At 41.8% G+C, this 18762-nt stretch overlaps 1 protein-coding gene and 1 pseudogene across 1 annotated transcript; both read right to left on the bottom strand.

Moving 5' to 3' along the window:
- Nucleotides 1–6252: 6252 nt before the first annotated feature.
- Nucleotides 6253–8949, bottom strand: LOC100485581 (cyclin-O protein B-like). The gene has a single exon (XM_018096981.2). It carries the CDS (start codon nucleotides 8308–8310, stop codon nucleotides 6898–6900), a length of 1413 nt encoding a protein of 470 aa, XP_017952470.2. The 5' UTR covers nucleotides 8311–8949; the 3' UTR covers nucleotides 6253–6897.
- A 2954-nt stretch (nucleotides 8950–11903) lies between these two features.
- The window catches only part of LOC105948133, a 63919-nt pseudogene continuing 57060 nt past the window's right edge, over nucleotides 11904–18762 (bottom strand).

The following is an 18762-nucleotide window of genomic DNA, read 5'->3' as shown; positions in this document are numbered from 1 at the left end:
GCATGAGTCTAAATTAATTGCTAATTGGCCATGCAGGATGTGGATTCAACACATGTGCTGCTGCATTTTCAGGCAGAATCCTGTGCCAGTCACTTTTTAGCACTATGAACGTGGCAGTAATTTCCATTGCCTTTAAATGGGAGGGGGGATTTATTATCCCTTTTGTTGGTAAATATTTAGGAGACCTTCGTCCAATGACGGACCATGTCTGTGGTTGGATACAGGCCCAATATTAGACTAATTAGTCAGGATAAGGTAACAGAAATGTCTGACATTGCAGTAACAGATTGATAACCATTTTAGAGAAATGTCAAAATGCCATGTAACACATATTGCTGGAAGAGATGTCTAGCAAACTGCCCCTTTGCATTATGTGACAGCTAGTTACTGTGCTAGGGCTGCACCTCACAGGAAAAACCATAAGCTAATGGTAAACTTATATTCTGTAGAAAGATATTTCTGTTTTTACCTTTTCTGGAAATCATTGTGCCTTTTGATAAAAAAACGTCACGTATATGTTTTCTATAAAAACACAAGACCGCGTTATTTTCAATCCCCTCGTATCACATGTTGTAGCCTCCGTTTGTATGTGTTACTGAGACGGCCTCCACAAGACTTGTATTTTATTTGCCTAATAAATATCTCTCCCAGTCTGAGAAAGCCTTGTTCTCGAGTCATTTTTGTACAAAGTGCTTTGGGTTACAAAATTCCATTTTCATTACCAGCATAGGCTGTATATCTATTTGTGTGTATTCAAAGGGTTTGTTACCCTTACATTAACTTTTAGTATGACGCAGACATTGATTTTCTGAGACAATTTGCAATTGGTTTTCATTTTTCATTATTCATGGTTTTCCAGTTATTTCGCTTTTTGTTCAGCAGCTCTGCAGATTGGAATTTCAGCAGCTATCTGGTTGCTACGGTCTTGTTTACCTTAACAACCAGGCAGTGGTGTGAATGAGAGACTGAAATATGAATAGGAGGGGGCCTGAAAAGATAGAAAAGTAATAAAAAGTAGTAATAATAACACTGTAAGCTCTCAAAATAGTGTTTTAGCTATCGGGGGCAGTGACGCCCATTCAAAATCTGGAATGATGTAGAAGAGCAAGGCAAATAATTCTATAAAAAATTAATATTGAAGCCCAAATGCAAAGTTGCTAGGAATGGGACATATAACTTAAAGGTGAACCACCCCTTTTATATGGTTTCTGGGTCCTTGTACCTTCTGTGGGGCCATTCCTCCTCAGCAGGCTTTGGGTATTTCAGGCAAACAGAAGGAAGAATGGATGGTGCAAGCTACTGGTAAAAATACCACAAAGGGACCAGTTTTACTTTTAGCGGGACCAAACACCAAGGCCAGTGTAACATAGGAGTGACTCACAAACAAAATGCAATGGCCCAGTCAGAGCCTGAGAACTTCTGGCACTGTTTGATATTGAGATCAAGTGTCATTGGACTAACCTGAACAACATGGAGACGATCTGCCCGTTAGAATGGCCACAATCACTCCTGAGCAGACTGCAAAGCTGGAATCTACTTACACTCAAAGCAGCAAATGCAGCTAAAGGCCGTTCTACCAAGAACTGACTAAGTGGGGAAAAATTCTTATGCAACCAATACATTGACTTTTTGTCACAATAAAAAATACTTTGTCCCTTCAAATTGTTCAGTATATGATGTCAATTAAAAGGGAAGAATCCAATACAGATCCATTTTCATTGTATGGAATCAAACCGTACAATATGGAAAGTCTGAATGGGCTTCATATTTACATTTATAGGGCAGCATATAAGCACTTACGCCACATCTCACCCTAACTGGTGATTGGGTGGGGAATAGAACTACAGTATGGAAATGGGGATTAGAAGCGTGTAAAATGGTCTCATCTCTTGATGAACTACAATTCCCACCATCCCATGGGAGCAAAATCGACCCCTACACACACACCAATGTGGGATTGTAACACCAGCGTTTCAGTCACATATGGTAACAATCCAAAAGGGCACAAATGAAGGTCACCCTATGTGAGTGAAATGTTTTAATGAGATTTTTGCACAAGTTCTGATGAGTGAGGTGCCAGGGTGTTTGTACTTGTACTTACCTGCAGAGGGCATGTTGGTACAATCTGTTAGGGGTGTTCCTCTGTGTTGCACCGAACTCCTCCTGAACTGCACGGCCCAAGCATCAAACAATACGACTTGCTCACATGGCTCCTTCTCGCTCAGTATTCAAATGTGGGAAGCTGTCTCCCCAATATGGTAATATACAGAGTGCCAATGTGCTGTTATACAGAGTCACCCCAATATGGTAATATACAGAGTGCCCAATGTGCTGTTATACAGAGTCACCCCAATATGCTAATATACAGAGTGCCAATGTGCTGTTATACAGGGACACCCCAATATGGTAATATACAGAGTGCCAATGTGCTGTTATACAGGGACACCCCAATATGGTAATATACAGAGTGCCAATGTGCTGTTATACAGGGACACCCCAATATGGTAATATACAGAGTGCCCAATGTGCTGTTATACAGGGTCACCCCAATATGCTAATATACAGAGTGCCCAATGTGCTGTTATACAGGGACACCCCAATATGCTAATATACAGAGTGCCAATGTGCTGTTATACAGAGTCACCCCAATATGGTAATATACAGAGTGCCCAATGTGCTGTTATACAGAGTCACCCCAATATGCTAATATACAGAGTGCCAATGTGCTGTTATACAGGGACACCCCAATATGGTAATATACAGAGTGCCAATGTGCTGTTATACAGGGACACCCCAATATGGTAATATACAGAGTGCCAATGTGCTGTTATACAGGGACACCCCAATATGGTAATATACAGAGTGCCCAATGTGCTGTTATACAGGGTCACCCCAATATGCTAATATACAGAGTGCCCAATGTGCTGTTATACAGGGACACCCCAATATGCTAATATACAGAGTGCCAATGTGCTGTTATACAGGGACACCCCAATATGCTAATATACAGAGTGCCCAATGTGCTGTTATACAGGGACACCCCAATATGCTAATATACAGAGTGCCAATGTGCTGTTATACAGGGACACCCCAATATACTAATATACAGAGTGCCCAATGTGCTGTTATACAGGGACACCCCAATATGCTAATATACAGAGTGCCCAATGTGCTGTTATACAGGGACACCCCAATATGGTAATATACAGAGTGCCCAATGTGCTGCTATACAGGGACACCCCAATATGGTAATATACAGAGTGCCCAATGTGCTGTTATACAGGGACACCCCAATATACTAATATACAGAGTGCCCAATGTGCTGTTATACAGGGACACCCCAATATGGTAATATACAGAGTGCCAATGTGTTGTTATACAGGGACACCCCAATATACTAATATACAGAGTGCCAATGTGCTGTTATACAGGGACACCCCAATATGCTAATATACAGAGTGCCAATGTGCTGTTATACAGGGACACCCCAATATGCTAATATACAGGGCTACCCCACTATGATTTTATATAGTGGATATGATGTTATACAGAGAAATCCCATTATGCGGATTTCTCTATATAAGCTCTTTTGGGCAGGACCCCCTTTACCTCTTTTTACACATTTTTCTTAGAGTGATATCCGCTGGAAGTAACTGTGTCAAAATGGTGTTTGGAAAATAAAACACACCTTGATAAATTCACCATTTATTTTACTTTTTAAACCTTTTTTCTGGTGAATATTGTTTTACACAGCACAACAAATAGGCCCTTAGGAGTGCACTTCTGTGTGATGATATACAGATCCCGCACCTCTCAGTTTCCCACATAAGGCCAAGATAATCCACCTTGTTGGTTACCAGGAGGGTTGGGCCTTTCCCAATATGTGGGCAGGGTTTGTGTGGATTGGGCAAGAAGGGGTGCGGCAGAGGCAGATTTTGGACTAGAACATTCACCTTTTTTTATTTTGGAATGTTGTGAGTTACAGGAATGTGAATTGCACTGTAATATAGTGACACCCAGTATTCTAATATAGAGATTGTGCCCAATACTGCTTCTGTTGTGAGATAAAGTAAGTAGAAAAAAATACACCAAAAAGCCAAATTTCAGGTTTTTTTAACTTAAAAAAATCCCTGACTGTGCAGTGTGCTGTGATACAGAGATACCAGTACTATTCTGTTACATATCATTGAGCTCACACAGCCTGTGCCCTATATGAAAACCAAATGGAACAATACATTTATTGGGGCCTGTCTTAAGGAGGCCGTACACTTGCCGATAAAAGCTGCTGGCAGTCCGGCAATTTAATAGTCTGTTATGGGGCCCCCTGACAGGTCTACCTGACTAAAATGTGGCCAAAAATCAGCCAGATGGTGATTGGGCAGGTTTAAAAACCCTCGTCCCGAAGGCCTCTATCCCGGCAATGTGATCCAATCATTAAGGGCCAAGCGATCGGATCAATCTGATATTGTTCACCTCAAGGGGTATGGCCCCCTTAAGAGACCCATACAAATGAAGAGGGGATTTATCAATGCACTTTCCCTGTATCTAAGTATCTATGCAAGGGCAGGTATGGGACCTGTTATCTAGAATGCTCGGGACCTGGGGTTTTCCGGATAAGGGATCTTTCCGTAATTTGGATCTCCATACCTTAAGTCTGCTAAAAGTCCTTTCAATATTTAATAAAGCAGGATTGTTTTGCCTCCAATAAGGATTGATTATTATCTTAGTTGGGATCAAGTACAAGCTACTGTTTTATTTTTACAGAGAAAAAGGAAATAATTTGCTTGTAATGGAGTCTATGAGAGATTTCCTTTCCGTAATTTGGAACTTTCTGGATAAGGGGTTTCAAGATGAAGGATCTCCCTACCTGTATTAACAAAAGTTTTTAGTTACAAAATTATAGTCATAACATTGTCAAGCCACCATACTACGTTAAGGGAAACACCATATGGTGGTCCTAATTATTCACCGGCCATATTTTTCAAAGGCTGACACTTCACCGCACGGTGGCTTTTTTGGGGATAAGTATCTCCTGACCAGGGCATTTATATCAGTCACCAGGATCAAAATATCTCAGTAAAAATATTGTGGACTGGATTTTACTCACTCACTGCCCGAGTGGCACTGGTTGGCAGGGTCAGACTGGGCCGGTGGGCACTGGGAAAAACCCGGTGGGCCCTGCCAGCCTGGACCCGATCCCTGCCCCTACCTGATTGTACCAGACTGGCACTTTAGGAAGGCAATTAAATTTATGTAATGTTCCTCTATCTATATCTAGTACCACAGATATAAATAGGCCACTCAATTAATATTAATGGGTTCTCATTTGATACTATGGCAGGTTTGTATGGTGTGAGGCATTGTAGCATTTCTGGGTATCATGCATCATAAGGAATGTGATTCTGAAAAAAATAGTTTTTTCCTTTTTGTTCTTGCAAAGGAAAGTACAAACCATTGGCTGGCGGGGATCTATAATCTAAAGCAAGTTTCTGATTTTGTGAAAATAGAGCACAATAAGTATATTTGTCATTTATATTCATTGTTTATTCTTAACTAATTTTAAAATAAAGTGGCTGTTTCGCGGTGCGTCTGCCAGTGGAGCTATATCAATAGTACACATACATAATCCCGGAAAGTGCGCAGGCACATATGCCCAAGCCCGTGTGTGGACAAATAGAAGGCAAGTAAATGCTGGTGCGGAGCTTGGGCAGTTTTTTCAGAAGAGGAGCACCAGCCAATGAAAAATGTAGGGATTTCTTTCCCAGGGGGGAGGAGTTCCCAACATTTTGGCACTGCCCAGTAAAGCAGGCTTTCCTTGTCCTATTGGATGTCCTTTACTGCCGAGTTCCCTTCTGCAGGTGGCCTACAAGTGCCGGAAACTGGCAGATAGGGGAACCATCATGGCATTGGCACCTATGGAAGCCTTTGCATTGGCTTTCATGCATTCTGGGTACTGTCCTGCATACAGAAAGAAATGGCTGCATGGCAACCCCTCACAGATAATTTTAGCTTTTATACACACACATTGGCCTAAAACTATACATACAGGGAATATCCTACTGGAGCGCAGAGACAACAGCTTGAAAAATGTACAAACACAGACTGTGATATTATGATCATTATGTGTTTGATTATTTCTTCATTCCTCATTTTATCCAGTCTCATACTCCTTCTCCCTGTATGTTTCAGTATATTAAATCTAACTTTATCCTGTAGTACTCAGAACCCATTAATAATGACGCAGACAACAACTTTATGTTAAATCTGTGAAGATGACAGCTTTATTAAAACTATAATTTATGAAATGTGATGCTGACTGTAGGGTTATCAGATCACTGGAAATCAGAGGGCACATATAGAAAGAGCTGCACGCTGCAATATAAATGCACCTTCTATACGTGTCCTCCCATCACCAGAGGGTCTGGTAACCCCACCACATAGGGCTGTTTGATCCCAAGAAAGGCAAAAAACCTAGAGAGAAGCTTGGGCCAATCTGCTTCACTAGAGGCAAAAATTCCTTTCTGACTCCTAAATGGCAATCGGAATTACTCCCAGGATCAATACACCGCTTTCTAGTCCTGATGTCTGTCTGTAGGGAAACATGTTCTTGGTTTTTGGTAAAAACTAAAGCTGTGAGTTTAATATCAGTCATCAGTACGTAATGTGAGGATCTGTCAGTTTGGAAATGTCTGTCTGTATCTGTGAGATTAAATGAGCATGAATGCATTCTAATACAATCATGACTTGGATGGCATGGGCTCAATGTCACTATAGATGGATGGAAAGGCAAATTGCACTTCACCCATGGTCTTACCAGAAATAGTGATCCCCAATACTGGCACGTGTAGTAAATGGTAAGCAGTATGGGTATGTAGACCTCAGTGTGTGCCTGTGTGTCTACCAGTAGGGAAATGGGTATCCATATGGCAGTGAATGCATGTATGGGTGCCAGTAGGAAACTGGGGCCATGTATGGGTGCCAGTAGGAAACTGGGGCCATGTATGGGTGCCAGTAGGGAACTGGGGGCATGTATGGGTGCCAGTATGGAGGTGTTGGCATGTAGGGGTGCATATATACTTGCCCGTATGGATCAGTGGGCCAGTATGTGTTGTGTAGCACATAACCGGCCCCTTCCATGTCCTGAGAATGGCTGGATCTTTCTGCCATCTCTACGTGCTGGGAACCTGCTGTGTCCCTGGATGTTGTTGCCACCTCTGGTGTTCTCTCTCTGCCTTCAGGTAGATGTTGGCCCCTCTCCTGTTCTGGTGTTCTTACTCCAGGAGAATTTATATCCTTAGGTGTTGCTGCAGGCCTTGTGGTGGGAGGATTAAAAGCTGGAAATATTTCTGGATAAACTCCTGGCAGCAGCGGATGTAAAAAGTAGTGGCCTATAGTAACTAGATGGCAGATCTTTTCCATGCACTCCTCAATTTGGTGTTCTGGGTAGTCAGTGGGGGCCACTTTGACAGGGTTGTTATAATGAAACAATTTGTCTGCCACATTGAGGCAGCACAGTGCCATGAGAGATGGTTGGTGCATGTAGAAGTCTTGATGTTGGTTCAGGCACAGTGCTGCGATGCCTCGGGCAGCTGTTAGGCTTTTGGCTGCTCTTGTGAGCTGGGCAGGGGAACACTCCTCCTGGTTGGTCAGTCTTAACAGGGAGAAGTGCTCCAAAAAGAAATCGATGGTTGGTACCCCCAGGCGAAACAGCAACTTCCTTAGGATGGTTCTCTCCAGGTGACGCATTTCAGCTGGTGTCATTCTGTAGTCAAACAGAGGTAGGAAGTGCTTGGGGGGGAGGGGGTACCTTAATTCAGCCACTTTGTAAGCCATGTAGAGGCAAGTGGCTCCCACTCTTGTTAGGGTGTCGGGGTCAGTAGGAGTGCAGGACACATACCGCTCCAGGAAGTTGATACCCAGGCACAGGGTCTGAAAGTCCAATCTCAGGTACCTGTGCACATTAATCATTAGGGTGGTGATGTGGTTCCAGGATGTTGGATTTATTTCCTTCTGATCTTCTAGGAAATTTTCCAGCTGATAACCTCCCTCCAGGCCTTTTTTATAGAGGTAACACTCCTCTCCATACTCCCTGAAGGTCTGCAGGGCATCAGCCAGGTTGGTCAGGGTGTTCCATGGCTCCCCCTCTGGCACCGGTTCCTCAGCTGTAGGGGTGCTGGTCCCACGCAGATCACCCTGGGGCTTGGCCCTTTTGAATTCAGGGCTGCACCCAGGGGAAATGATCTCCTCTTCTTTCTCTTCTTCTTCTTCTCTTCTTCTTTTTCGCATGCCAACGCTCAGAATCTCCATCATTTTGCTCCTCTCTCACCAACTGTCACAAAAGACTGTTGGGACCAAGGATCAGTTATCCACAAGTCACCTCTGCTCTTCCCTGATTGGCTGGGCATGTAAACAGCTGATTGGCTGAATCTGAAGTACAAATCCATGAGTTGCTCTGTCACTTAACTTTATTAACTTTATTTCTAGTGCCTTGCCTTGTACTTCATCCTCTACTCTTATATGTGAATAAAGCTCTGTAGCTTTCAGAAAATCTGATACTGAAGCTTATGTAATGCAAAAATGATCTCTATATAGCTTTTGAATTTACAAATAGTTTCCCATAAAGTGACAGCAGATATATGTCAGGGTATATATGCTCGCTGTGTAGCTGAGTGCTAACTGTCCCACATTTATCCCATATTTTTATCTCACCAAATCTTTGAAAATGTTTTTGCCACAATTATGCCGATATTGCTTCTGATACAGAGTGCCCAATGTGCCGTTATACAGGGACACCCCAATATGCTAATATACAGAGTGCCCAATGTGCTGTTATACAGGGTCACCCCAATATGCTAATATACAGAGTGCCAATGTGCTGTTATACAGGGTCACCCCAATATGCTAATATACAGAGTGCCCAATGTGCTGTTATACAGGGACACCCCAATATGCTAATATACAGAGTGCCCAATGCGGTGTTATACAGGGACACCCCAATATGCTAATATACAGAGTGCCCAATGCGGTGTTATACAGGGACACCCCAATATGGTAATATACAGAGTGCCAATGTGCTGTTATATAGGGACACCCCAATATGCTAATATACAGAGTGCCCAATGTGCTGTTATACAGGGACACCCCAATATGGTAATATACAGAGTGCCCAATGTGCTGTTATACAGGGACACCCCAATATGCTAATATACAGAGTGCCCAATGTGTTGTTATAAAGGGTCACCCCAATATGCTAATATACAGAGTGCCCAATGTGCTGTTATACAGGGACTCCCCAATATGCTAATATACAGAGTGCCAATGTGCTGTTATACAGGGACACCCCAATATGCTAATATACAGAGTGCCAATGTGCTGTTATACAGGGACACCCCAATATGCTAATATACAGAGTGCCCAATGTGCTGTTATACAGGGACACCCCAATATGCTAATATACAGAGTGCCCAATGTGCTGTTATACAGGGACACCCCAATATGCTAATATACAGAGTGCCAATGTGCTGTTATACAGGGACACCCCAATATGCTAATATACAGAGTGCCAATGTGCTGTTATACAGGGACACCCCAATATACTAATATACAGAGTTCCAATGTGCTGTTATACAGGGACACCCCAATATACTAATATACAGAGTTCCAATGTGCTGTTATACAGGGACACCCCAATATACTAATATACAGAGTTCCAATGTGCTGTTATACAGGGACACCCCAATATGCTAATATACAGAGTGCCAATGTGCTGTTATACAGGGACACCCCAATATGCTAATATACAGAGTGCCAATGTGTAGCCAGATCCAACCTGGAAGGAGAAAGAACAATACCATTCTGATCAAACAAACACAGTTCAGCTTAAACTTAACTTTTTATGTCACAGAGACGGCAGCATTCCAACACAATATGCAATTAACCATTATTTAAAAAATGTATTTGATCAGAAACTCTCAGACTTGGAACTGCAGCTTCTGTCTGCCTGGAATCACCCCCATTCATTTCCATGGGAATTGCCTGGACCAGGGGGCCATGTGACTGTGGTCTGAAAATCAGGCAGACTGCAATTTTATGGGTTCAGGGGATTGTCATAGAAAATAATGGGGGTAATTTTGATCATTTTATTTGCCACATACAGTTTCTGGTTGAGTATTGGTCTTATGAAATAAGGTGTAAATGTGCCGTTATTACAAAACCCCTATCTCTGTTCTTTACTGTGATTATTTGAGGTCTTTTTTTATTTTACATCTTTACATTAACTCTAACCCTTCCAAACAAATCTCTATTTTATATTACAGGGGCAGCAGAGATGGGCACGTGTGCCAGTAGAACGCCCGGCTATTTACAGGTAAAGGTGCTCATAGCTTGTTTCCTCATTTTATTTTCTGGCAGCTAAGAAAGGAACCTTAGGGGTTAAAGAGGAGCCTGATCCAGTTATAAGCATTGTATATGATAAGGGTTGAGCTTAGTGTGTGCCCTGAGCATTACATTTCCCATATATCAGTTTAAAACTTACTAGTGAGAGTTGCCATATTCTTTCCCCTGTCTATAGCGATTAATTCAGCAGCACCCCTACTGGTAATAAATACACATTGTTTTTTGTGCTAAGAAATTGTCACTCTCATTATTACTACTGGGGATTAAAGAAAAACTGCTGGAGGTCTTAATGTCTTAGTGTTTGCTGCATTTCTCTAGGACACTTCATGGATCTACAAGATGCCTTCTGAGAATCCACAGGCGGGCGCTCATTTGGCACAACAAGAAAAGAACATCATGGACCAATTCAGGAGCAGAATGTACGACTATGTGGTGGCCACTTACTGCAGAGAACGTTCCCCAAATTGAGGGCCGAATACCGTCAGGACAAGAAGAGGGCCAAAAGACGTGTAGAATATCTGCAAAACAAACTAGTGGGGATAGAGATCCTTGTGATGACAATTGAGAGCTAATCAGGTGCAGTATATAAACCATCCTTCTCTCCCTTCCTTCTTTGTATGCTCAAATTAATATATTTTTTCAATCATGGTATAATAGAAAGAGTAAGGGGCTGATGTATAAAGTCCACTGCAATTCTGTGATTTTGTAAAAAAAAAAAAAAAATTGCATCAAAATCCCGTCCGGCTGAAACCTGTTCAGATGCCATACAAACCAATGGGAAGTAGAAAACTGCAACTCTCCCAAAACAGGCAGAAATCACTATCGTGCAAATGGTTAAAAAATGCACAGAAAACGGCATTTTCCAATTTTCCCCACAATCACAAAAGTTGTGGCAAAGGTGCCTCCATCCCCGTCCACCACAATTCCACCAGCAGTTCCCTTTCCCTTAATCCACAATATGGTTTTATACACAGGGGCACATTTAAGCTACAAGTAGACACTGCATTCCTTTTCACTCCAACCCTCAGACTGCAGGAGCCGGGTCTTTAGGCTGCCTGGGGTCCAATGGAATGAAAGGGATTGCGGCATTCACCTAATGGCTAAACTGCGCTCATGTGTATGCTGCTATATTATATATTTAATATGATACATTGCTGTACTGTAGGAACATTCAGCATCCAATCTATTTCATCTTTAGATGTATGAAATTCACCAGACCAAGAAGGGAAAGTCACTAACCCAAAGAAACTTTTCAGTAGCTCCATTATTAAAGTTTTTTATTCTGCAGCCCTACAGTTTACAATTTTAACAGCTATCTAAGTTGCTAGGGAGTGACTTACCTTAACAACCAGGCAGCAGTTTGGAAGTCAGATTTCTCCTTTAAACCAAGGAGCAGATTTACCAAAGTGTAATATTAGAGTTCACTACAGAAAATCTCACCCATATTCTATTCATTTTTATAGGATTTGGGATGGGATTTTTAGAAGCATATTTATGAAATACGCTTCTAAAAATCCCATAGGAATGAATAGAAAGTGGGTGAGATTTTCTGTAGTGAGCTCTATTTCCTAACTCCACAGAACTGTCACCATCTACTGTCACCGAGCTATTTTTAAAAATGATGGCCAAATTGCCCCCTAGCGAGTGATAAACCAGTGTCCCAGCTCACTCGTTATGCTCATACATGTGACACAAGAATAGGGGAGGAATCCACCAATCCCACGACAAACACATGTGCATAATCAGCCAACTGGGACACTCATTATGGGCATGCACTGATCCCAACATGGCAGCATATTGCTCACTAGGGGCAATTCCTGGCCACACCAGTATTGTTTCCCAATATGAACAATTTTGCTATGACAGGTGCCCTATAAATGAGTTCCGTGCCTTTTGCAGAGGGATACATGTGTATAACTATACAAATATCAGCCAGGGAGAACTACTTATCAGCAGTGCCAGTCTCTTCTTGCAGCTGGATGCACTTGTGCTTAAAGCTCTTCTACTCACTCCTTCAGCTCCACTTTCTCCTCCATCAGGTCAGCAGACTGGAGCTGAAAACCAATTAAAACAGATGGAAGAATTCCAGGTCTCTGCTGAGCAGTTTGATGCCCAATATGCATGGGTTAACTCAAGTATATGGCATAAATAATGACAATAATGCTTATGCTTTTTCATGGTTAACACTGCGGCAGCTGCAGAATAAGCACCCTCCATGCATTTTGTGTGTCATAAGAGCCCCAAAGAGTATGAGGGCCCATTCTGTGAATCTAAAATGGGTATGTCTTTCCAATCCAAATTGCAAATTATAGAAATTTCTCCAGCGCCGATGGCTATGGGATAGAAGCACAGAACAAATAACAAATATTATAGAATATAAAACATAGGGGCACATTTACTAATCCACGAACGCTCTGAGCATTCGTTCGATCGAACCGGTCGTATTTTCCGCGACTTTTTCGTACCATGTGTATTTTCGCCGATTTTTTAGTTACTTTGTGCAACTTTTTCGTACTGTGTGTTAAAAATTACACAACAAAATTGTATTGTCGCAAGTAGTAGGAAAGTTTCGGATTCATTCAAGCTTCATTATCGTGACTTTCCTTGGGCCAAGTTAGAGATGCAGAGTGCCATTGAGTCCAAAATCATGCACTGAAGGTTCAAAGTCGGAAAGGTTTTCCTGCATCTTACAATTGTTCGGTACGAAAATTTTGTGACTTTCGGATGGCCAATACGATATTATCATGACTAAAACGATTTTTTCGTAAGCATATTTGTGATATTTGCGATCAAAAGAAATGATCATATCCAATCCGAATTTATCCCATTCGAGATTCAAACTTGTGTTTTAATGAATCGGCCCCATAGTGTAGTACTTTTATCTTTGTTAGAAAACCCCTTTGTGAAAAGTGCTCAAATAACGGTGCTCAGTGTAAGAAAAGTGAACTTTCATAATCTGTTCTAAAATCAGACCCCTCTTATTTGGGGCAGACACCAATTAGAGCTTAAGTAAAGAGATTCAGATAAAAAGTGCAGCAATGATCTTGATGAACTACGATTCCCACATGGAGTGCTGGGTTAAATTGTAGGGGGGTACTCACAGACCCTCTGTAGATTCAGGAACATTACAAAATGCAGTTAAGACCTTCTCTTGTGGAATTCCTCCAGCATATTGTAAATCCTCACTTGCCAGTATAGAGAGCAGGAAGAGCGCCACATAGAGTAAAACCTTTCTATAATAAATATATAAATCCAAAACATTGCTCTTACAATGTTAAAAATCCCCAGCAGTCCAGAACTGCAGTGAAAGGAAAGTTACTTGGCCTCTTGATTCCTCCACGAGTTTACAGCAGGGCAGAAGGAAGTACATCTCACCTTTAAAAATATTAGACGTTTCTATGGAATTTCTAGCAGTTTCCTAAAAATTACTGCAGATGCATCTTGCACAGTTTCTTATATACAATATAAAACACCATAAATATGAATGCCGGGGATCTACTGAACAGTTGGATGCTCAATATGAATACTTGGCCTGTAGGGACCCTAAAATGAAAATAGTGCACATAAACGTTTAAATGTTCTCAGCTGGCAACTCAGCTTCTGATGCGAAGGGTATAAGGCTGATGCCACACGTGGCGTTTTTACGCTGCGTTTTTTCTCAGCCTAAAAACGCCGCACAAGCCACACAGCCCCTGACTATGGCGTTTTTCAGCCTAGAACTGGTGACGTAGCAAATCCCGTTTCCATGGTGCTAATAGTGCAAAATAGTAAAAAACGCCGCGTATTTCAGCTAGGTCTGGCAGCTACCTTTGTGTATACATAGGAATAGCTTGCTTTGCAAATACTGCCGTATTTCAGCCAACGCTTGAAAAATCCGTGCTAAGGCATTTTCTAGCGTATTTACGCTTTGTGTGGTTTGCCTCGAGTCTTTTCAAGTTATTTCTATGGATGATGATATTGGGCGTTTTTCAGCCGCTGAGAGAATTAGAAAAAATGCAGCATAAAAACGCCACGTGTGGCATCAGCCTAACAGAAACAGCCAGCACTGACCATTGTAGCCAGAATTCAGTGTGAATATTGTTCCATCCTCAAGGACATAATTTTCCGTTGGACTACTCAGTTGGCCCCAGACCATGACATTCAGCTGCTGTTCTGTCAGGCTTCCTTCCCTGGCACATGTAAAGCACAGACATGGGTAATGAATTAAAGTACAGGAGAAGATTTTCCTCCAGGCTCTGAATTATTGCTGGGGGGTGAAAGAGAGCCAGAGCTAAGGGTGTAACTAATCACACAGAGGTACTGCCCGTATGCCACAGCAATCCTGCAATAAGCAATTAGCCCTGTCACTTTTTGAAGGGGAAATTACATTTCAATTGAGATGGGGCGAAGGGGCTAAAAAACTGGGCAAGAGACTTGAAGAGAGAGAAGGGATTGATGGGTCTCTAACATGTAGATTTAAAATGAGTGCTAATCATCAGTGACCTTTGAGCTGACTGTGAGTCCACTCTTCATTTTGTTACGCTCCTGAGCAGCAATTGGCCATTCTCAGGGCAAGGGTGGGACTATCCACAATGCACCTGGTGCTGTGGGGGCTACTAAGGTTTTTTGGCAAAGATGAGGAAATAGGGAGGCCTTTCCTGTGGCATATTTAATGCTAGAAATATAATAGAAGAACAGATCATTTGGTGAGGTCATCAAAAGCAGCTCTTTCTCCAATGTGGCATCCCATGCACTGGTTGGCTGGTCCAATTATATGGAGACTTGTTGGATACAAGACCACATTAACAAGCCAATGTGGTCCTTATCTGGATTTTCTAACCTGCTCAATAGCTATCTGGGTGACTTTCTGCCAGGTATCAGTCAGGCAGGCCATTGGAAATGCCTATCTAGACAAAACCAGCTGCTTATAGTAATAACCTGCTGATTTGGTCTGGAGGGGAAAAGCTTGCAGCTTTTATTGGCCAGTGTATGGTCACATTAAAAGTTATTCAATTCTCATGTATTGCTATTAACCTGATTTTGATTCGGATCTGGACTTGTATGCCCTTGCTTCGCCCGCTTTGCATGTATACATGGCACATAATTCTTGTGAGATGTGAGAGACAGGTTGCCTTTTTAAAAGTGTTAATGATCTACTGGGTGGTTTCTGGCACATCCAGAATTAAGTCTTAAAGTATTGTCAAAGGGCCTAAAAACCCCCACCCCAAAGGGGCAACCAACTGAACTGTAAGGCAATAGTTGCCTGGAAAACCTTTCCAGGTATCAATCCGCTGACAAGCGTTGGTAAGGTGACAACTATGCAAGTTAATGAGGGCACTTCTAGACTCTTCTTCTAACCAGATTAAGGCTAATGCCAGACGAGGCGTAGGGCGGATACTTTTGGCAAGTGGAAAAGCGCTTGCTCAATATACCGCCCTACGCCTCCTACATGTGCCTGTACCCGAATGAATGAGATACGCTCGGGTGCAGGCACATGTCTTGACTTTGCATTCTCTCACATTTTTATGAGTATTTCGGCTACATGTGCCTGCACCCGAGCGTATCTCATTCATTCGGGTACAGGCACATGTAGGAGGCGTAGGGCGGTATTTTCAGCAAGCGCTTTTCCGCTTGCCAAAAATATCCGCCCTACGCCTCGTCTGGCATTAGCCTAAATGTGAAACTCAGTGAACCTTAAAATGCCTTGTTTGCCATTACCCTATACCTTAATTAGCTTTTAATTCTGCTTTTGTATTTGCCTTAATGAAATATTAAAAAATACATGTATAGTTGTTTGTCTCTTACGTTCAGCAGTATCATAATCTCCATAGGGTGAGTTGTCATATATTATGGTTTTGTCAGCTAAAAACACTCACAGCATTAGCCTGTGTGCCCATAACCTGCAGAGAGGGATTAAACAAAACTATACCAATATACTTAGTCCCCAATGTTGCAATGCTTAGTTTATTAGCAGGCTGCAGAATACCTAACTAATACCTTCACTAGTGAACTAGTGAAATTTTAAAAAATAAATGACCCATTTTCTTGAATAAATAAAAATACTTTTACATAGTATGACATAAAGATCTAGATCATGATTCCCCAACTACTCAAATGCACTGCAGGCTTCATTTATCAGTTTCCTGGACACAACTGCTAGAGCTCTTCTCCAGTGGAAACAATCCCAACGTGGCCAACATTTCACTCCTTCTAAAGGGGTTGTTCATCTTTAAATTAACTTCTAGTATGATGTAGAGAGTAATATCCTCAGATAATTTGTAATTGGTCTTTATTTTTTGTGGTTTTTAAGTTATTAAGCTTTATGTTCAACAGCTCCCTCTGTCTGGAATTTTAGCAGCTATCTGGTTGCTAGGGTCTTCAATAGGAGGGGGACTGAATAGAAAGATAATTAAAAGCAACAATAAAAATATAAAATTGTATTCTCATACATCAATTGTTTTTTAGCTGCCAGGGTCAGTGACCCCCATTTAAAAAAAGATGTAGCAGAGTAAGGCAGATAGTTTACAAAATAATACAAAATAAACAGTGAAGGCCAATTGTAAAGTTGCTAGGAATAGGTAATTCTATAATATACTATAAGTTAATTTAAAAGTAAACCACCCCATTAGCAGCTTATTAGCTCTTTCTTAGTCTTTATTCATCAATATCCCATTAAAGCACTGGTGACTAAAACTGCATTTGGTTTTCTAACCAGGGGCTTCCAGACTTTCTACGCTTAGCCTTAGGAATCGCTGGTATCATCCAGGCCAGCAACCTGGCCCCTCCCCCCGGATGCATGGTGACATCCACTTCTCTCCAAATGTTTTTTATATACAGGTGGAGCAAAGTGGATCTGCTCCCATCAGCTAAACAGAGCAGATATCATTGTGGAAAAGTGAAATTACACATTTTCAAACCAATATTTGTTCCGTGTAGCTGCATACAGGCCAATGCCATACCTATCAGTGTAGCTACACAAAGAGACGATGGCAGCAGATGCACTTCTCTCCTGTGTAGCACAGGTGGAGAGAATCAAATGATGTGCATTACAGAGGAACACTAAATAATGCAACAATAAAATATTGTTTAAGTAAAAAATACACTGCAAAGTTTGAGCATTCTAGACTAAACACCCCATATTCCTGTACAGGTATGGGACCCGTTATCTAGAAAGCTTAAGACAAGGGGTCTTTGGGGTGACTCTGTATAACAGCACATTGGCACTCTGTATATTACCATATTGGGGTGTCCCTGTATAACAGCACATTGGCACTCTGTATATTACCATATTGGGGTGTCCCTGTATAACAGCACATTGGCACTCTGTATATTAGCATATTGGGGTGTCCCTGTATAACAGCACATTGGCACTCTGTATATTAGCATATTGGGGTGTCCCTGTATAACAACACATTGGCACTCTGTATATTAGCATATTGGGGTGTCCCTGTATAACAACACATTGGCACTCTGTATATTAGCATATTGGGGTGTCCCTGTATAACAACACATTGGCACTCTGTATATTAGCATATTGGGGTGTCCCTGTATAACAACACATTGGCACTCTGTATATTAGCATATTGGGGTGTCCCTGTATAACAACACATTGGCACTCTGTTTATTAGCATATTGGGGTGTCCCTGTATAACAGCACATTGGGCACTCTGTATATTAGTATATTGGGGTGACTCTGTATAACAGCACATTGGCACTCTGTATATTAGCATATTGGGGTGTCCCTGTAGAACAGCACATTGGCACTCTGTATATTAGTATATTGGGGTGTCCCTGTATAACAGCACATTGGCACTCTGTATATTAGTATATTGGGGTGTCCCTGTATAACAGCACATTGGCACTCTGTATATTAGCATATTGGGGTGTCCCTGTAGAACAGCACATTGGGCACTCTGTATATTAGCATATTGGGGTGTCCCTGTATAACAGCACATTGGCACTCTGTATATTAGCATATTGGGGTGACCCTGTATAACAGCACATTGGCACTCTGTATATTAGCATATTGGGGTGTCCCTGTAGAACAGCACATTGGCACTCTGTATATTAGCATATTGGGGTGTCCCTGTATAACAGCACATTGGCACTCTGTATATTAGCATATTGGGGTGTCCCTGTATAACAGCACATTGGCACTCTGTATATTAGCATATTGGGGTGTCCCTGTAGAACAGCACATTGGCACTCTGTATATTAGCATATTGGGGTGTCCCTGTATAACAGCACATTAGCAATCTGTATATTAGCATATTGGGGTGTCCCTGTATAACAGCACATTGGCACTCTGTATATTAGCATATTGGGGTGTCCCTGTATAACAGCACATTGGGCACTCTGTATATTAGCATATTGGGGTGTCCCTGTATA

The sequence above is a fragment of the Xenopus tropicalis genome, chromosome 8 (assembly GCF_000004195.4).
Source record: "Xenopus tropicalis strain Nigerian chromosome 8, UCB_Xtro_10.0, whole genome shotgun sequence".
In the NCBI taxonomy this organism is placed as follows: Eukaryota; Metazoa; Chordata; class Amphibia; order Anura; family Pipidae; genus Xenopus; species Xenopus tropicalis.
Note: the sequence above shows the minus strand (reverse complement) of the source record. Positions and strands in the feature narration are given on the sequence as shown.

Excerpts from the sequence above, each read along its gene's own strand:
- LOC100485581 (XM_018096981.2), bottom strand. The coding sequence starts at position 8,310 with ATGATGGAGATTCTGAGCGTTGGCATGCGAAAAAGAAGAAGAGAAGAA.